Source organism: Salvelinus fontinalis, chromosome 1 (assembly GCF_029448725.1).
Source record: "Salvelinus fontinalis isolate EN_2023a chromosome 1, ASM2944872v1, whole genome shotgun sequence".
Classification (NCBI taxonomy): Eukaryota; Metazoa; Chordata; class Actinopteri; order Salmoniformes; family Salmonidae; genus Salvelinus; species Salvelinus fontinalis.
The window spans coordinates 11,329,011-11,351,319 of NC_074665.1; the positions used below are offsets into that span (position 1 = coordinate 11,329,011).

At 40.6% G+C, this 22,309-nt stretch overlaps 1 protein-coding gene across 1 annotated transcript in view; it reads right to left on the reverse strand.

Annotated features, from left to right (window-relative positions):
- Nucleotides 1–8: 8 nt before the first annotated feature.
- The window catches only part of LOC129815592 (germ cell-specific gene 1-like protein), a 55,343-nt gene continuing 33,042 nt past the window's right edge, over nucleotides 9–22,309 (reverse strand). Inside the window, exons 4-5 of the mRNA XM_055869584.1 lie at nucleotides 4,693–4,804; nucleotides 9–3,987 (exon numbers count right to left, since the gene is read on the reverse strand). Coding sequence (XP_055725559.1) covers nucleotides 3,639–3,987; nucleotides 4,693–4,804 — 461 coding nt within the window. The 3' untranslated portion in view covers nucleotides 9–3,638. The remainder of the gene's footprint in view (nucleotides 3,988–4,692; nucleotides 4,805–22,309) is intronic.

The window sequence follows — 22,309 nt, forward strand, 5'->3', positions numbered from 1 at the left end:
TATAGGCGTTTAGACTTTGTATAAAAATGTCTAATTTTATTTCTGTTATCAACACTGAACCTTATTAGTACGTAACAATATAAAGAATTATATTTGGCAATAAACAAGTTACTATAAACAACTCACTTTATGTTTCATAATTTGCCCCAGTATCTTTGATATAAAATTATTAATATTCTGTACAACTTAACATATAACTCCTATCATTTAAGTTACTCATTGCAATTAATCACACACAGAAAGTTACCAAAATAGCACTAAAGACATGAAAATAAATATCTGACACCAACACACACAAAGGAGCATAACCATATGTAGCTTGAAACTTATTGGAAACGCACGAAGAAGAAGAAATTAAACTTGGCTGGAAAAATGTAAATACTTTTTAAAAGAGTCACTTATTTCAACAGTTAAATTAAATAAATGAATTTGAGTGTTAATAAATACATTTAAAAAACGCAATATACTGTACATTATTTACACAAATCCATCATCACAATGAACTTTAAGCCAGGTATTTATACTAACTATGAAAGTATAAATCCTACGTATCTTAAATACTGTTTTGAAATACATTTCTTTGATGCTGGTTCATTCAACTTGAAGTCTATAATGGATACAATTCTAGGACATTTACAGCTGTAGTCTTCCGTATTTCACTACAATTGTCAAGTAAACCTTTTAAATTCCTATAAATTATCATAAAAGCAATACATCTCAGTGCACATGGAAAGAAAGAGCAGGAAATCACAACGGTTCCGGCCGTTTGCACAGAAACGAGCCACGTAACGGAATCTCCTGTGTCTCGTCAGAGACACGACAATAGGAATAGAACATTTGTAACTTTGTAACAGCGAGTCTCCCTCTCAGCACATCTGCAGGCTGTTTGAAGTTGATCACAATACAGCAGCTGGAATCAAAGGCACTCAGCATGGCCTGGCAATTATCTCCACCCTCATCCTTTATCTATCAGTGCCTTCAGAAAATATTCACAATATTTTCCACATTTTGTTGTGTTACAGCCTGAATTTAAAATGGATTAAATTGAGATTTGTTTTGTCACTGGCCTACACATAATACTCCATAATGTCAAAGTGGAATTATGTTTTTTGAAATGTTTACAAATTAATAAAAAATTAAAAGCTGAAATGTCTTGAGTCAATAAGTATTCAACCCATTTGTTATGTCACACCTAAATAAGTTCAGGAGTAAACATTTGCTTAACAAGTTTAACAAGTCACATAATAAGTTGCATGGACTCTGTATGCAATTATAGTGTTTAACATAATTTTTGAATGACTACCTCATCTCTGTACCCCACAATTATCTGTAAGGTCGAGCAGTGAATTTCAGACACAGATTCAACCACAAAGACCAGGGGTTGTTTCTAATGCTTTGTAAAAAAGGGCACCTATTGGTAGATGGGTAAAAATAAAAAAAGCAGTAATTGAATATCCCTTTGAGCATGGTTTTTGTTATTAATTACACTCTGGATGGTGTATCAATACACCCAGTCTCTACAAAGATACAGGTGTCCTTCCTAACTCAGTTGCCAGAGAGGAAGGAAACCGCTCAGGGATTTCACCATGAGGCCAATGGTGACTTTAAAACAGTTACAGAGGTTAATGGCTGTGATAGAAGAATACAGAATAAACAATATTGTAGTTACTCCACAGTACTAACCTCATTGACATAGTGAAAAAGAGGAAGACAGTTTGCAACAACGCACTAAAATAATACCACAATAAAATGTGCAATTCAATTAACTTTTAGTCCTGAATACAAAGTGTTATATTTTGGGGCAAATCCAATACAACACATTACTGAGTACCACTCTCCATATTTTCTAGCATAGTGGTGACAGCATCATGTTGTGAGTATGGTTCTAATCGTTAAGGACTGGGGGAGTTTTTCAGGATAAAACATAAACGGAATGGAGCTAAGCACAGACAACATCCTGGAGGAAAACCTGCTTCAGTCTGCTTTCCACCTGACACTGGGTGGTGAATTCACCTTTCAACAGGATAATAACCTAAAACACAAGGCCAAATCTACACTGGAGCTGCTTACCAAGAATACAGTCAATGTTCCTGAGAAGCTGAGTTACAGTTTTGACTTAAATCTACTTGCAAATCTATGGCAAGACCTGAAAATGGTTGTCTAGCAACAATCAACAACCAACTTGACAGAGCTGGGTAAATGTTGAACAATCCAGGTGTGGAAAGCTCTTAGAAACTTACCCAGAAAGACTCACAGCTGTAATCATTGCTAAAGGTGCTTCTACAAAGTATTGACTCAGGGGTGTGAATACTGTTTCATTTTCAATACATTTGCCAACATTTTTAAAAACATGTTTTCACTTTGTCATTATAGGGTATATTGTGTGTAGATGGGTGAGGGGAAAAAATATTGAATCTATGTTGAATTCAGGCTGTAACACACCAAAATGTGGAATAAGTCAAAGGGTGTGAATATTTTCTAAAAGCACACTTTCCGAATTGATCAATTTTGACCCTTAATCATCCTCTATCCATCCCTCCTCTATCCGTCTCTCCTCTCTGCCTTTCCATTTCCAAAGCCGTGGGAATTAGGGGTGCTGAGGTTGCTTCAGAAACCCCTGAAAATAAATAAAATGATTTACTTCGTCCATTTCTATGCTTTATTACTGTATTGTCTGTCTGTCTGTCTGTCTGTCTGTCTGTCTGTCTGTCTGTCTGTCTGTCTGTCTGTCTCTCTCTCTATATATATATATACATATATCTCTCTCTCATCCTCTACACATCTCTACTTCAGCTTGGAACGTCAGGGGAACTTGGAGTTGGATCTTCTCTAACATGAAGTCACTGTTGCTAATGCAATTTGGTTTGTAAACTGGGTGCGTGTCGGAAATCATTCCAGAAGAGAGGAAATGTCTCTGTGCCATTCTATTGAAGTATATCAAAGCTGTGTCTCAATGTGGCATCAGCTCAACAGTGTTTCCACAGAGGTATGCTGTAGGAAAATATCTCTCTCTCTTAGTGTTATGTCCTCAGTAGAAAAGGAAAATGAGGAATTTTAAACATAAAATTCACGCTCACACACATACACACACACACACAGACACACAAAAGCACAGCTTCAGCAAACCAATGCATACATGTAATACAGCAACAAATAAACCCTTAAACGTAGTTACTAGATAGTAAATAAAGGAAAACAGAGACTGAAGCCCATATTGAAGTGTTGTCAGGACAGGAGCACCCTGAACAGTAAGAGCACATCACTGAGCCAAGCGGCAGTGGAGGGGGGTTGCAGGAGGTACCCCAAACAAGAGGTGGAATATATTGTCTCTGGTGGGATACTGTCCTGGTTTGGAAAGAACTGTGCGTGTGCGTGTGTGTGCGTGTGTGTGTGTGTATGTGTGTGTATGTGTGTGTATTTGTGTGTTCCTTGGTCAGGAGGAGGTACCCCAAACAAGAGGTGAAATATATTGTCTCTGGTGGGATACTGTCTTGGTTTGGAAAGAACTGTGTGTGTGTGTGTGTGTGTGTGTGTGTGTGTGTGTGTGTGTGTGTGTGTGTGTGTGTGTGTGTGTGTGTGTGTTTGCGTGTGTATGTGTGTGTATTTGTGTGTTCCTTGGTCAGTCCCCTAGTCCTCTCTCAGAAGTACTCCTCTCTTATCGGATCTGGCAGATCATTCAAGTCCAGGAACACTGACGCGTTGGACAGCTTCCTGCCATTACTGGAGAGATCCAGTAGTTCCTCTGCCGTGTTGGGCACCGAGCTGATGTACATGTCCCACACTTGCTCCACATGACCCCCGTGTCCAACGTGTCCCACTCCAACCCCAACCCCCGGTCCAGAGTCCAGCTCAAGTAGCTTCTGCTTGATCTTCAGGTTCTTCTGGACGTTCCTGCGCTTGTGTTTGAACTCCAGGATGGTCTTGGTGTAGCGGTTGATGATGGTGACCGAGGACGCCATGCAGGCTGTGAACGAGCTCCACGCCAGGCTAGAGAAGAAGAAGGAAGGAAATGGTAGACACAGAGTGAATAAAGAAAATGTGTAACAAATTCTGAAAAAAAAAATATCTATGAGGAGTATGGTCTTCCATCCTGAGGTGACGGACCCCCCCCCACCCACCCACCTCATACAGCGTATAGAGCATAGAATCTCTGTGTGTGTGTGTGTGTGTGTGTGTGTGTGTGTGTGTGTGTGTGTGTGTGTGTGTGTGTGTGTGTGTGTGTGTGTGTGTGTGTGCATGTGTGTGTGTGTATGTGTGTGTGTGTGTGTGTGTGTTTAACTACTGTACATTTGTGGGTACCAGAAGAATAGTAAACAAGAATAGTAAACAAATAAAAAGTTGACCAACTGAGGACATTTTGTTAGGCCCCACGAGGTCAAATGCTGTTTCTAGGGGGTTTAGGGCTAAGGTTAGAATTAGTGTTTAGGGTTAGGAGCTAGGATTAGTTTTAGGGTTAGGAGCTAGTGTTAGGTTTATGGTTAGGTTTAGGAGCTAGGGTAAGTTTAGGGTTAAGGTTAGGTTTTGGGGTTAATGTTACGGTTAAGGTTTTGTGAATTTTGTATCCCCTCAAGTTTAGCTGTACAAGACCGTGTGTGTGTGTGTGTGTGTGTGTGTGTGTGTGTGTGTGTGTGTGTGTGTGTGTGTGTGTGTGTGTGTGTGTGTGTGTGTGTGTGTGTGTGTGTGTGTACTTACATGTATGACCAGCTGTAGTCCCATGACTGAGGCTTCCAGTCCTCTGGCCCCAGACTGACTGTCAGCTGAAAGGCTGTGGTGAACATCATGTGGGCCACCATGCCAAGCAGACCTGGAATGTCAAGAGAAGTTAAACGAGTCTAGTGCTGTAGAAAGGAGCATTATAGACAAGTGGGTGAGTTCTATTTTCCACCACAGGGTGACAGTGTTGAGCTATAATGTCACGATAACCACTGTAGTCCTCCACACCTACAGGGTGTGCTGCCATTTCTTCCATCCCACATTCACCTACACTAATCTTTAATCTAATCCCTAATCTTAATCCTAAACTTCTTGATGATGAGATGATTTGTTGAATCCTTTGTGTTAGTGCTGGACTGGAACAAAAGCCTGCTCCCTCTGTAGCAGTTTTCCTAGACAAGGAAACCACTGAAAACAGCACTGAGCTAAACTGAGAAGAAGAGTTATGCCAGCGTAGGGGACTGGACTCAGCTGGACTATTGGCTAACTTGCAGCTGTTTTTCTGCACTCTTTCTGTCTCTCTGCCAATACCTTAAATCTCTCCCTCTTTGCCAAATTCTCTCATTCTCCCCCCTCTCTGACAATCATCCCAGTAATAAAAACGAAGTTGAAAATACTTAAACTCAGAAAAATGTCAACTGCGTTTATTTACATGTGTAAATATTTGTATGAACATAACAAGATTGAACAACTGAGACATAAACTGAACAAATTCCACAGACATGTGACTAACAGAAATTGAATAATGTGTCCCTGAACAAAGGGAGGGTCAAAATCAAAAGAAACAGTCAGTATCTGGTGTGGCCACCAGCTGCATAAAGTACTGCAGTGCATCTCGTCCTCATGGACTGCACCAGATTTGGCAGTTCTTGCTGTGAGATGTTACCCCACTCTTCCAGCAAGGCACCTGCAAGTTCCCCGACACTTCTGGGGGGAATGGCCCTAGCCCTCACCCTCCGATCCAACAGGTCCCAGACATGCTCAATGGGATTGAGATCCAGGCTCTTCACTGGCCATGGCAGAACACTGACATTCCTGTCTTGCAGGAAATCACGCACAGAATGAGCAGTATGGCTGGTGGCATTGTCATGCTGGAGGGTCATGTCAGGATGAGCCTGCAGGAAGGATACCACATGAGGATGTCTTCCCTGTAACGCACAGCGTTGAGATTGCCTGCAATGACAACAAGCTCAGTCCGATGATGCTGAGACACACCGCCCCAGACCATGACGGACCCTCCACCTCCAAATCGATCCCGGTCCCGAGTACAGGCCTCGGTGTAACGCTCATTCCTTCGACGATAAACGCGAATCCGACCATCACCCCTGGTGAGACAAAACCGCGACACGTCAGTGAAGAGCACTTTTTGCCAGTCCTGTCTGGTCCAGCGATGGTGGGTTTGTGCCCATAGGTGACGTTGTTACCAGTGATGTCTGGTGAGGACCTGCCTTACAACAGGCCTACAAGCCCTCAGTCCAGCCTCTCTCAGGTTATTGCGGACAATCTGAGCACTGATGGAGAGATTGTGCGTTCCTGTGGTAACTTGGGCAGTTGTTGTTGCCATCCTGTATTTGTCCCACAGGTGTGATGTTCGGATGTACCGATCCTGTGCAGGTGTTGTTACAGGTGGTCTGCAGCTGCGAGGACGATCAGCTGTCCGTCCTGTCTCCCTGTAGCGCTGTCTTAGACGTCTCACAGTACGGACATTGCAATTTATTGCCCTGGCCTCATCTGCAGTCCTCATGCCTCCTTGCAGCATGCCTAAGGTAAGTTCACACAGATGAGCAGGGACCCTGGGCATATTTCTTTTGGTGTTTTTCAGAGTCAGTAGAAAGGCCTCTTTAGTGTCCTAAGTTTTCATAACTGTGACCTTAATTGCCTACCGTCTGTAAACTGTTAGTGTCTTAACGACCGTTCCACAGATGCATGTTCATTAATTGTTTATGGAACAAGCATGGGAAACAGTGTTTAAACCCTTTACAATGAAAATCAGTGAAGTTATTTGGATTTTTACAAACGATCTTTTAAAGACAGGTTCCTGAAAAACGGATGTTTCTTTTTTTTAGTTTATTTTAAATGTCTTTTCCAGACATTGAAATAAGGTGCATTTTAAGTGCTGAATGAAAGGTGAAAATATGTATTTTCCAAATACCAATGAAAAACAAACACTTGCAACGCACACTGGGTATTATTCTATAGAGCTCCGCCTCAAAAAACAAGTACAGATTTGTTCAGAACAGATTCAAATCTGAACTAATCATAAATGTCTTGGCCACGGCTCTCCTGGAGAGCTACCGTCCTGTAGGTTGTTTCAGAAGTTTTAACATCACAGTAGAGCAGAGTACAGTACAGTACAGCACGGTATGGTACAGGACAGTAGAGTTTTATTCAGTAGTGTAGATTAGAGTACGGTATAGTTTAATTCAGTAGTGTAGATTAGAGTACGGTATAGTTTAATAGTTTAAAAGGGACTTGAGTGCGGTGGAAGGTGGCCGAGTTACAGCGGTGTTGTCAGACTCGGAGACATCCCTAAAATCGGTATTCTCACAAAAACTTCTGTAGCGTCTGAACGGTTTGCTCCACAGGTAGTATTACATTTCATTTCATTTCATTACAGTACAACGGTTTGATTTGTCTGATCTTAGCTAGCTACATAGCAGTCTTTGTATCAAAGATAATTGTGTAGTTTAGAGTAATTATCGAGGTTAGCTAGCCAGCTATTTTCGCACTTCTAACGTAGTCAACACTGCTAGCTAGCCAGCTAGCCAACTTCTACCGAAGTTGCTATTCTACTGAATAGCAGCACTGTAGAAACTATTACATTACAACGGAACGACTTGATTAGTGTAGTGTTAGCTAGCTACATAGTTGTCTTTGCTGTCTTTGTATCTAAGATAATTGTGTAGTTTAGAGTAATTATCGAGGTTACCTAGCCAGTTATCGAGGTTACCTAGCCAGCTACACTTTCAAACAAAGTCAACAACGCAGCCACTGCTAGCTAGCCTACTTCACCAGTCAGCAGTACTGTATCATTTGAATCATTTTAGTCAATAAGATTTTTGCAACGTAAGCTTAACTTTCTGAAGATTTGAGACGTGTAGTCCACTTGTCATTCCAATCTCCTTTGCATTAGCGTAGCCTCTTCTGTAGCCTGTCAACTATGTGTCTGTCTATCCCTGTTCTCTCCTCTCTGCACAGACCATACAAACGCTTCACACAGCGTGGCCGCTGCCACCCTAACCTGGTGGTCCCAGCGCGCACGACCCACGCGGAGTTCCAGGTCTCCGGCAGCCTCTGGAACTGCCGATCTGCGGCCAACAAGGCAGAGTTCATCTCAGCCTATGCTTCCCTCCAGTCCCTCGACTTCTTGGCACTGACGGAAACATGGATCACCACAGATAACACTGCTACTCCTACTGCTCTCTCCTCGTCTGCCCACGTGTTCTCGCACACCCCGAGAGCTTCTGGTCAGCGGGGTGGTGGCACCGGGATCCTCATCTCTCCCAAGTGGTCATTCTCTCGTTCTCCCCTTACCCATCTGTCTTTCGCCTCCTTTGAATTCCATGCTGTCACAGTTACCAGCCCTTTCAAGCTTAACATCCTTATCATTTATCGTCCTCCAGGTTCCCTTGGAGAGTTCATCAATGAGCTTGATGCCTTGATAAGCTCCTTTCCTGAGGACGGCTCACCTCTCATAGTTCTGGGTGACTTTAACCTCCCCACGTCTACCTTTGACTCATTCCTCTCTGCCTCCTTCTTTCCACTCCTCTCCTCTTTTGACCTCACCCTCTCACCTTCCCCCCTCTACTCACAAGGCAGGCAATACGCTTGACCTCATCTTTACTAGATGCTGTTCTTCCACTAACCTCATTGCAACTCCCCTCCTAGTCTCCGACCACTACCTTGTATCCTTTTCCCTCTCGCTCTCATCCAACACTTCCCACACTGCCCCTACTCGGATGGTATCGCGCCGTCCCAACCTTCGCTCTCTCTCCCCCGCTACTCTCTCCTCTTCCATCCTATCATCTCTTCCCTCTGCTCAAACCTTCTCCAACCTATCTCCTGATTCTGCCTCCTCAACCCTCCTCTCCTCCCTTTCTGCATCCTTTGACTCTCTATGTCCCCTATCCTCCAGGCCGGCTCGGTCCTCCCCTCCTGCTCCGTGGCTCGACGACTCATTGCGAGCTCACAGAACAGGGCTCCGGGCAGCCGAGCAGAAATGGAGGAAAACTCGCCTCCCTGCGGACCTGGCATCCTTTCACTCCCTCCTCTCTACATTTTCCTCTTCTGTCTCTGCTGCTAAAGCCACTTTCTACCACTCTAAATTCGAAGCATCTGCCTCTAACCCTAGGAAGCTCTTTGCCACCTTCTCCTCCCTCCTGAATCCTCCTCCCCCTCCCCCCCTCCTCCCTCTCTGCAGATGACTTCGTCAACCATTTTGAAAAGAAGGTCGACGACATCCGATCCGTGTTTGCTAAGTCAAACGACACCGCTGGTTCTGCTCACATTGCCCTACCCTGTGCTCTGACCTCTTTCTCCCCTCTCTCTCCAGATGAAATCTCGCGTCTTGTGACGGCCGGCCGCCCAACAACCTGCCCGCTTGACCCTATCCCCTCCTCTCTTCTCCAGACCATTTCCGGAGACCTTCTCCCTTACCTCACCTCGCTCATCAACTCATACTTGACCGCTGGCTACGTCCCTTCCGTCTTCAAGAGAGCGAGAGTTGCACCCCTTCTGAAAAAACCTACACTCGATCCCTCCGATGTCAACAACTACAGACCAGTATCCCTTCTTTCTTTTCTCTCCAAAACTCTTGAACGTGTCGTCCTTGGCCAGCTCTCCTGCTATCTCTCTCAGAATGACCTTCTTGATCCAAATCAGTCAGGTTTCAAGACTAGTCATTCAACTGAGACTGCTCTTCTCTGTGTCACGGAGGCGCTCCGCACTGCTAAAGCTAACTCTCTCTCCTCTGCTCTCATCCTTCTAGACCTATCGGCTGCCTTTGATACTGTGAACCATCAGATCCTCCTCTCCACCCTCTCCGAGTTGGGCATCTCCGGCGCGGCCCACGCTTGGATTACGTCCTACCTGACAGGTCGCTCCTACCAGGTGGCGTGGCGAGAATCTGTCTCCTCACCACGTGCTCTCACCACTGGTGTACCCCAGGGCTCTGTTCTAGGCCCTCTCCTATTCTCGCTATACACCAAGTCACTTGGCTCTGTCATAACCTCACATGGTCTCTCCTATCATTGCTATGCAGACGACACACAATTAATCTTCTCCTTTCCCCCTTCTGATAACCAGGTGGCGAATCGCATCTCTGCATGTCTGGCAGACATATCAGTGTGGATGACGGATCACCACCTCAAGCTGAACCTCGGCAAGACGAAGCTGCTCTTCCTCCCGGGGAAGGACTGCCCGTTCCATGATCTCGCCATCACGGTTGACAACTCCATTGTGTCCTCCTCCCAGAGCGCTAAGAACCTTGGCGTGAGCCTGGACAACACCCTGTCGTTCTCAACTAACATCAAGGCGGTGGCCTGTTCCTGTAGGTTCATGCTCTACAACATCCGCAGAGTACGACCCTGCCTCACACAGGAAGCGGCGCAGGTCCTAATCCAGGCACTTGTCATCTCCCGTCTGGATTACTGCAACTCGCTGTTGGCTGGGCTCCCTGCCTGTACCATTAAACCCCTACAACTCATCCAGAACGCCGCAGCCCGTCTGGTGTTCAACCTTCCCAAGTTCTCTCACGTCACCCCGCTCCTCCGCTCTCTCCACTGGCTTCCAGTTGAATCTCGCATCCGCTACAAGACCATGGTGCTTGCCTACGGAGCTGTGAGGGGAACGGCACCTCCGTACCTTCAGGCTCTGATCAGGCCCTACACCCAAACAAGGGAACTGCGTTCATCCACCTCTGGCCTGCTCGCCTCTCTACCTCTGAGGAAGTACAGTTCCCGCTCAGCCCAGTTAAAACTGTTCGCTGCTCTGGCACCCCAATGGTGGAACAAACTCCCTCACGACGCCAGGACAGCGGAGTCAATCACCACCTTCCGGAGACACCTGAAACCCCACCTCTTTAAGGAATACCTAGGATAGGATAAAGTAATCCTTCTGACCCCCCCCCCCTTAAAAGATTTAGATGCACTATTGTAAAGTGGCTGTTCCACTGGATATCATAAGGTGAATGCACCAATTTGTAAGGCGCTCTGGATAAGAGCGTCTGCTAAATGACTTAAATGTAAATGTAAATGTAAATTCAGTAGAGTGCACTACAGTTTAGTTCAGTACAGTACAGTTTAATCCAGTAGAGTACACTACAGTACAGTTTAATTCAGTAGAGTACACTACAGTATAGTTTAATTCAGTAGAGTACACTACAGTACAGTTTAATTCCGTAGAGTGCAGTACAGTTTAATTCAGTAGAGTACACTATAGTTCAGTAGAGTACATTAGAGTAAAGTAGGGTACAATACAGTACACTATATTTTACTTTTCTTTATTGTACTGTACTGTACTCTACTGTATTGTATTGTACTCTACTGTATTGTATTGTACTCTACTGTATTGTACTGCACTCTACTATGTTGTATTGTACTCTACTGTATTGTATTGTACTCTACTGTATTGTATTGTACTCTAATGTATTGTATTGTACTCTACTGTATTGTATTGTACTCTACTGTATTGTACTGCACTCTACTATGTTGTATTGTACTCTACTGTATTGTACTGTACTCTACTATGTTGTATTGTACTCTACTGTATTGTACTGTACTCTACTATGTTGTATTGTACTCTACTGTATTGTACTGTACTCTACTGTATTGTACTGTACTCTACTGTATTGTATTGTACTCTACTGTATTGTACTCTATTGTATTGTACTCTACTGTACTGTACTCTACTGTATTGTACTGTACTCTACTGTATTGTACTGTACTCTACTGTATTGTATTGTACTCTACTGTATTGTACTCTACTGTATTGTACTCTACTGTATTGTACTGTACTCTACTGTACTGTACTCTACTGTATTGTATTGTACTCTACTGTATTGTACTGTACTCTACTGTATTGTACTGTACTCTACTGTATTGTACTGTACTCTACTGTATTGTATTGTACTCTACTGTATTGTACTGTACTCTACTGTATTGTACTGTACTCTACTGTATTGTACTGTACTCTACTGTATTGTACTGTACTCTAATGTATTGTACTGTACTCTACTGTATTGTACTGTACTCTACTGTATTGTACTGTACTCTACTGTATTGTACTGTACTCTACTGTATTGTACTGTACTCTACTGTATTGTACTGTACTCTACTGTATTGTATTGTATTCTACTGTACTGTACTGTACTCTACTGTACTGTACTCTACTGTATTGTATTGTACTCTACTGTATTGTACTGTACTCTACTGTATTTTACTGTACTCTACTGTATTGTATTGTACTCTACTGTATTGTACTGTACTCTACTGTATTGTATTGTACTCTACTGTATTGTACTGTACTCTACTGTATTGTACTGTACTCTACTGTATTGTACTGTACTCTACTGTATTGTACTGCACTCTACTGTATTGTACTGTACTCTACTGTATTGTACTGTACTCTACTGTATTGTACTGCACTCTACTATGTTGTATTGTACTCTACTGTATTGTACTGTACTCTACTGTATTGTACTCCACTCTACTGTATTGTACTGTACTCTACTGTATTGTACTGTACTCTACTGTATTGTATTGTACTCTACTGTATTGTACTGTACTCTACTGTATTGTACTGTACTCTACTGTATTGTATTGTACTCTACTGTATTGTATTGTACTCTACTGTATTGTATTGTACTCTACTGTATTGTACTGTACTCTACTGTACTGTACTCTACTGTATTGTATTGTACTCTACTGTATTGTACTGTACTCTACTGTATTTTACTGTACTCTACTGTATTGTATTGTACTCTACTGTATTGTACTGTACTCTACTGTATTGTATTGTACTCTACTGTATTGTACTGTACTCTACTGTATTGTACTGTACTCTACTGTATTGTACTGTACTCTACTGTATTGTACTGCACTCTACTGTATTGTACTGTACTCTACTGTATTGTACTGTACTCTACTGTATTGTACTGCACTCTACTATGTTGTATTGTACTCTACTGTATTGTACTGTACTCTACTGTATTGTACTGCACTCTACTGTATTGTACTGTACTCTACTGTATTGTATTGTACTCTACTGTATTGTATTGTACTCTACTGTATTGTACTGTACTCTACTGTATTGTACTGTACTCTACTGTATTGTATTGTACTCTACTGTATTGTATTGTACTCTACTGTATTGTATTGTACTCTACTGTATTTTACTGTACTCTACTGTATTGTATTGTACTCTACTGTATTGTACTCTACTGTATTGTATTGTACTCTACTGTATTGTATTGTACTCTACTGTATTGTATTGTACTCTACTGTATTGTATTGTACTCTACTGTAATGTACTGTACTCTACTGTATTGTACTGTACTCTACTGTATTGTATTGTACTCTACTGTATTGTATTGTACTCTACTGTATTGTATTGTACTCGACTGTATTGTACTGTACTCTACTGTATTTTACTGTACTCTACTGTATTGTACTGTACTCTACTGTATTGTACTCTACTGTATTGTATTGTACTCTACTGTATTGTATTGTACTCTACTGTATTGCATTGTACTCTACTGTATTGTATTGTACTCTACTGTATTGTACTGTACTCTACTGTATTGTACTCTACTGTATTGTACTGTACTCTACTGTATTGTATTGTACTCTACTGTATTGTATTGTACTCTACTGTATTTTACTGTACTCTACTGTATTTTACTGTACTCTACTGTATTGTACTGTACTCTACTGTATTGCATTGTACTCTACTGTATTGTACTGTACTCTACTGTATTGTACTCTACTGTATTGTATTGTACTCTACTGTATTGTATTGTACTCTACTGTATTGCATTGTACTCTACTGTATTGTACTGTACTCTACTGTATTGTACTCTACTGTATTGTACTGTACTCTACTGTATTGTATTGTACTCTACTGTATTGTACTGTACTCTACTGTATTTTACTGTACTCTACTGTATTGTACTGTACTCTACTGTATTGTACTGTACTCTACTGTATTGTACTGTACTCTACTGTATTGTACTCTACTGTATTGTATTGTACTCTACTGTATTGTATTGTACTCTACTGTATTGCATTGTACTCTACTGTATTGTACTGTACTCTACTGTATTGTACTCTACTGTATTGTACTGTACTCTACTGTATTGTATTGTACTCTACTGTATTGTACTGTACTCTACTGTATTGTATTGTACTCTACTGTATTGTACTGTACTCTACTGTATTTTACTGTACTCTACTGTATTGTACTGTACTCTACTGTATTGTACTGTACTCTACTGTATTGTACTGTACTCTACTGTATTGTACTCTACTGTATTGTATTGTACTCTACTGTATTGTATTGTACTCTACTGTATTGTACTGTACTCTACTGTATTGTACTGTACTCTACTGTATTGTACTCTAGTGTATTGTATTGTACTCTACTGTATTGTATTGTACTCTACTGTATTGCATTGTACTCTACTGTATTGTACTCTACTCTACTGTATTTTACTGTACTCTACTGTATTGTACTGTACTCTACTGTATTGTACTCTACTGTATTGTACTGTACTCTACTGTATTGTACTGTACTCTACTGTATTGTACTCTACTGTATTGTATTGTACTCTACTGTATTGTATTGTACTCTACTGTATTGTATTGTACTCTACTGTATTGTACTGTACTCTACTGTATTGTATTGTACTCTACTGTATTGTACTGTACTCTACTGTATTTTACTGTACTCTACTGTATTGTACTGTACTCTACTGTATTGTACTGTACTCTACTGTACTCTACTGTATTGTATTGTACTCTACTGTATTGTATTGTACTCTACTGTATTGTATTGTACTCTACTGTATTGTATTGTACTCTACTGTATTGTATTGTACTCTACTGTATTGTACTGTACTCTATTGTATTGTATTGTACTGTACTCTATTGTATTGTACTCTACTGTACTGTACTGTATTGTATTGTACTGTACTCTACTGTATTGTATTGTACTGTACTCTATTGTATTGTACTCTACTGTACTGTACTCTACTGTATTGTACTGTACTCTACTGTATTGTACTGTACTCTACTGTATTGTATTGTACTCTACTGTATTGTACTCTACTGTATTGTACTGTACTCTACTGTACTGTACTCTACTGTACTGTACTCTACTGTATTGTATTGTACTCTACTGTATGGTACTGTACTCTACTGTATTGTACTGTACTCTACTATATTGTACTGTACTCTACTGTATTGTATTGTCCTCTACTGTATTGTACTGTACTCTACTGTATTGTACTGTACTCTACTGTATTGTACTGTACTCTACTGTATTGTACTGTACTCTACTGTATTGTACTGTACTCTACTGTATTGTACTGTACTCTACTGTATTGTATTGTACTCTACTGTACTGTATTGTACTCTACTGTACTGTACTGTACTCTACTGTACTGTACTCTACTGTATTGTACTGTACTCTACTGTATTTTACTGTACTCTACTGTATTGTATATTGTATTGTACTCTACTGTATTGTACTGTACTCTACTGTATTGTATTGTATTGTACTCTACTGTATTGTATTGTACTCTACTGTATTGTACTGTACTCTACTGTATTGTACTGTACTCTACTGTATTGTACTGTACTCTACTGTATTGTACTGCACTCTACTGTATTGTACTGTACTCTACTGTATTGTACTGCACTCTACTATGTTGTATTGTACTCTACTGTATTGTACTGTACTCTACTGTATTGTACTGCACTCTACTGTATTGTACTGTACTCTACTGTATTGTATTGTACTCTACTGTATTGTATTGTACTCTACTGTATTGTATTGTACTCTACTGTATTGTATTGTACTCTACTGTATTGTATTGTACTCTACTGTATTGTATTGTACTCTACTGTATTGTACTGTACTCTACTGTATTTTACTGTACTCTACTGTATTGTATTGTACTCTACTGTATTGTATTGTACTCTACTGTATTGCATTGTACTCTACTGTATTGTACTGTACTCTACTGTATTGTACTCTACTGTATTGTATTGTACTCTACTGTATTGTATTGTACTCTACTGTATTGCATTGTACTCTACTGTATTGTATTGTACTCTACTGTATTGTACTGTACTCTACTGTATTGTACTCTACTGTATTGTATTGTACTCTACTGTATTGTATTGTACTCTACTGTATTTTACTGTACTCTACTGTATTTTACTGTACTCTACTGTATTGTACTGTACTCTACTGTATTGCATTGTACTCTACTGTATTGTACTGTACTCTACTGTATTGTACTCTACTGTATTGTATTGTACTCTACTGTATTGTATTGTACTCTACTGTATTGCATTGTACTCTACTGTATTGTACTGTACTCTACTGTATTGTACTCTACTGTATTGTACTGTACTCTACTGTATTGTATTGTACTCTACTGTATTGTACTGTACTCTACTGTATTGTACTGTACTCTACTGTATTGTACTGTACTCTACTGTATTGTACTGTACTCTACTGTATTGTACTGTACTCTACTGTATTGTACTCTACTGTATTGTATTGTACTCTACTGTATTGTATTGTACTCTACTGTATTGCATTGTACTCTACTGTATTGTACTGTACTCTACTGTATTGTACTCTACTGTATTGTACTGTACTCTACTGTATTGTATTGTACTCTACTGTATTGTACTGTACTCTACTGTATTGTATTGTACTCTACTGTATTGTACTGTACTCTACTGTATTTTACTGTACTCTACTGTATTGTACTGTACTCTACTGTATTGTACTGTACTCTACTGTATTGTACTCTACTGTATTGTATTGTACTCTACTGTATTGTATTGTACTCTACTGTATTGCATTGTACTCTACTGTATTGTACTGTACTCTACTGTATTGTACTGTACTCTACTGTATTGTACTCTACTGTATTGTATTGTACTCTACTGTATTGTATTGTACTCTACTGTATTGCATTGTACTCTACTGTATTGTACTGTACTCTACTGTATTGTACTCTACTGTATTGTACTGTACTCTACTGTATTGTATTGTACTCTACTGTATTGTACTGTACTCTACTGTATTGTACTGTACTCTACTGTATTGTACTGTACTCTACTGTTTTGTACTCTACTGTATTGTATTGTACTCTACTGTATTGTATTGTACTCTACTGTATTGTATTGTACTCTACTGTATTGTACTGTACTCTACTGTATTGTATTGTACTCTACTGTATTGTACTGTACTCTACTGTATTTTACTGTACTCTACTGTATTGTACTGTACTCTACTGTATTGTACTGTACTCTACTGTACTGTACTGTACTCTACTGTATTGTATTGTACTCTACTGTATTGTATTGTACTCTACTGTATTGTATTGTACTCTACTGTATTGTATTGTACTCTACTGTATTGTATTGTACTCTACTGTATTGCATTGTACTCTACTGTATTGTACTGTACTCTACTGTATTGTACTCTACTGTATTGTACTGTACTCTACTGTATTGTATTGTACTCTACTGTATTGTACTGTACTCTACTGTATTGTATTGTACTCTACTGTATTTTACTGTACTCTACTGTACTGTATTGTATTGTACTCTACTGTATTGTACTGTACTCTACTGTATTGTACTGTACTCTACTGTATTGTACTGTACTCTACTGTATTGTATTGTACTCTACTGTACTGTACTCTACTGTACTGTATTGTATTGTACTCTACTGTATTGTACTGTACTCTACTGTATTGTACTGTACTCTACTGTATTGTACTGTACTCTACTGTATTGTATTGTACTCTACTGTACTGTACTCTACTGTACTGTATTGTATTGTACTCTACTGTATTGTACTGTACTCTACTGTATTGTACTGTACTCTACTGTATTGTACTGTACTCTACTGTATTGTATTGTACTCTACTGTATTGTACTGTACTCTACTGTATTGTACTGTACTCTACTGTATTGTACTGTACTCTACTGTATTGTATTGTACTCTACTGTATTGTACTGTACTCTACTGTATTGTACTGTACTCTACTGTATTGTACTGTACTCTACTGTATTGTATTGTACTCTACTGTATTGTATTGTACTCTACTGTACTCTACTGTATTGTACTGTACTCCACTTTTCTTTACTGTACTGTGTACTGTAATATACGGTACTGTGCTGTCCTGTGCTGTCACAACGTGTGAGACAAATACTGAACAAAAATATAAATGCAACATTTGACAATTTCAAAGATTTTACTGAGTTACAGTTGATCAGTCAATGTCAGAAAATCAGTCAATTGAAATAAATAAATTTGGCCCTAATCTATGGATTTTACATGACTGGGCAGGGGCACAGCCATGGCTGGGCCTGGGAAGGCATAGGCCCACCTACTTTAGAGCCAGGTCCACCTACTGGGGAGCCAGGCCCAGCCAATCAGAATTTGTTTTTTTTCCCACAAAAGGGCTTTATGACAGACAGAAATACTCCTCAGTTTCATCAGCTGTCTGGGTGGCTGGTCTCAGACGATCACGCAGGTGAAGAAGCCGGATGTGGAGTTCATGGGCTGGCGTGGTTACACATGGCCTACGGTTGTGAGGCCGGTTGAACGTACTGCCAAATTCTCTAAAATGACGTTGGAAGCGGCATATGTTAGAGAAATGAACATTAAATTCCCTGGCAACAGCTCTGGTGGACATTCTTGCGGACAGCATGCCAATTGCACATTCCCTCAAAACTTTAGACATCTGTGGCATTGTGTCGTGTTACAAAACCACACATTTTAGAGCGGCCTTTTATTGTAATTATCATGCAATTATCATCTTCTTGATATTCCACACCTGTCAGGTGGATGGATTATATTGACAAAGGATAGAATGCTCACTAACAAGGATGTAAATACATTTTTGTACAAAATTTGAGAGACATTTCTGTGATCTTTCATTCCAGCTCGTGAAATCTTTATCTCTCTTTCTCCCACATCACTCTTTCTCTCTCTCTCGCTGTTTCTCCTACATCTCTCTCTCTTTCTATTTCTCCTACTTCTCTCTCTCTCTCTCTGACCTTTCCCCCCTCTCTCTCACATCTTTCTCTGTCCTATTCACATCTCTCTCTCTCTCTCTCTCTCTCTCTCTCTCTCTCTCTCTCTCTCTCTCTCTCTCTCTCTCTCTCTCTCTCTCTCTCTCTCTCTCTCTCTCTCTCTCTCTCTCTCTCTCTCTCTCTCTCTCTCTCTCTCTCTCTCTCTCTCTCTCTCTCTCTCTCTCTCTCTCTCTCTCTCTCTCTCTCTCTCTCTCTCTCTCCCCTCTCTCCCCTCTCTCCCTCCGGCTGGGCTAGTAACATGACAGCCGAAGCAAGGGATCTCCTCAGACTTTCATCACTCCCAAAAAAGTGAGGGAATAGAAAAAACATGAGGAATAACAAACAGCCTCTGTGCCAATCCGATTTGTGGCTAAGCCCCCCAAATCTCAGACTGAACAAGAGCAGAGCTGATAGCAGCAGAGAACGTGTTCGCTCTCAGCATCCCCCTCCTCCCATTCACTCTCATGTTAATTCTCAGCATATTTCTACATATGTTAATCAATCATGTCAGACATCCTCTTTACAAACTACCGGAGCTTCAGTCCAAATCCACACACTTAGCATGAAGAGCCTTGTATGGTGTACCTAGCTTTCCTTGACAGAGTCAGCACTGGAATTCTGCTGATGTTGGTCATATGCGACTCGTTTCAGGATCTAGGTGGATGCAGCATGTCACTACTTCACAGGAGAGCCATTTGAACGTAAACTTGTTTAGTTTATTTGATCAAAATGCATTTTTTTGTAGCTAGCTACATAAAGTCATTTTCATTTCAAGTTAAAACCTCTCTAGGGTACGTGAGACGGTAGCGTCCCACCTCTTCAACAGCCAGTGAAACTGCAGGGCGCTAAATTTTAAATAACAGAAATCCCATAATTAAAATTCCTCAAACATACATGTATTTTACACCATTTTAAAGATACACTTGTTGTAAATCCAGCCACAGTGTCCGATTTCAAAAATGCTTTACGACGAAAGCAAACCAAACGATTATGTTAGGTGAGTGCCTATTCACAGAATAACACAACCATTTTTCCAGCCAAAGAGAGGATTCACAAAAAGCAGAAATAGAGATAAAATGTATCAATAACCTTTGATGATCTTCATCAGATGACACTCATAGGACTTCCTGTTACACAATACATGTATGTTTTGTTCGGTAAAGTTCATATTTATATAAAAAAATCAGAGTTTACATTGGCGCGTTACATTCAGAAGTTCCAAAACATCCTTTGATTTTGCAGAGCCACATCAATTTACAGGAATACTCATAATAAACATTGCTAAAAGATACAACTGTTATGCATGGGATTTTAGATGCACTTGCAACCGCTGTGTCAGATTTCAAAAAAAGCTTTATGGAAAAAGCAAACCATGCAATAATCTGAGTCGGCGCTCAGAGCCCAATCAAGACACAAATATCCGCCATATTGTGCAGTCAACAGATGTCAGAAATAACATTATAAACATTCCTTTACCTTTGATGATCTTCATCAGAATGCACTCCCAGGAATCCCAGTTCCACAAAAAAATGTTGTTTTGTTCGATAATAATTTCATAATTTATGTCCAAATTCCTCCTTGTAGTTCTAGCGCTCAGTACACTTTCCAAACTCACGACGCGCGGGCAGGTCCAGCGGAAAGTACGGATGAAAAGTTTAAAAAGTTTACAGTCCCTAAAAACATGACAAACGAAGTATTGAATCAATCTTTAGGATGTTTTTAACATAATTCTTCAATAATGTTCCAACCGGAGAATTCCTTTGTCTTCAGAAGTGCGATGGAACAGAGCTCGCTCTCACATGAACGCGCATGGTCAGAGCATGTTCAGGTCATAGTAGACCTTACTCAATCCCCTCTCATTCGGCACCACTTCACAGTAGAAGCATCCGACAAGGTTCTAAAGACTGTTGACATCTAGTGGAAGCTGTAGGAAGTGCAACATTACCAATATCCCACTGTATCTTCAATAGGAGTTGAAAATCGACCAACCTCAGATTTCCCACTTCCTGGTTGGATTGTTTCTCAGGTTTTTGCCTGCCATTATGTTATACTCACAGACATCATTCAAACAGTTTTAGAAACTTCAGTGTTTTCTATCCAAATCTACTAATAATATGCATATTCTAGCTTTTATGGCTTTGTACCAGGCCGTTTACTCTGAGCATGCTTTTCATCCAGACGTGAAAATAATGCCCCCTACCCCAAAGAAGTTAAAGTGTACTGCTGCCTCGCTAGCTAACGTTACGTGTATGATCTGTGTAGTAATATTATTTGTATCTCAGAGAGCCATTTGCTTGGCTAGTTATAGCCTAATGTTAGCTAGCTCACATTGAACCTGGTTGGTTAGCTACCTACAGATTCGTTCAGGGTGGTAACGTCATGAGTTGAGATTATGGTTCATTGTTTAGCTAGCTACTATGCAAGTAACCATTTCAATAGAATGATGTCACTGCGACAACTGACGATTGACCTAGATGGTAAATTCGCTCTGGCTATCTAGTCCAATTTCAAAGCACTCTCGTCTGTGTGCCAGAGCGCAGAATAACTGACACATTTACGAACATTCAACACCCGTTGAATATGGCCAGTGTTAGAAAAAACGTTGGCAAAACTGCATAATTAAATTGTTGTCAGCAGCACAGTTGCAGTCATCAACGCTCTAGATAACATGAAAACAGCCTGACAAGCTCTGCTAGGGCAAGTAAAATTTACAGAGTGAGGTGTTCTCTCATTTATGTCTGGAAGTAGCTACAGTAGCAAGCTAGCCAACGTTAGCCTGTTAGCTTGGGTGCTTGACTGCTGTTGTTAGGTCAGAACGCTCGGATCAACCCCATCCTCTGAACGCTCCGAGAGCGAAACACTCTGAATTTACGAATGCACAATCTGACAACGCTCTCAGTTTACGAGCGCCCAGAGCACACTCTGGCACTCCAGATCAAATGTACGAACACACCCGTAGTATAAACCAGTCTTTAGTCTTGAAATCTCTGGCTGTTTAGTACATGTGAATCCTTAAAGAGATGGGTGGGGCTAAGGCCTAAGAGGGTGTGAATGATGCTGAATGGGTGTAGACAAAGAAGAAGAGCTTTCTCAAAAGTGAGGTTACAAGTTTATCAACTTTCAAAGCAGAATTACTTTCCCATTGTTCCTAAACTTTAGTGTATGATATACCATTGTCTAGCCCCGAGTCTCTACTTTTATCCAATGTAAAAAACACAATTTCAAATTTTGCTACATATAACCGAATCGAGCCGGTCGGTCATGATACGTTTCCT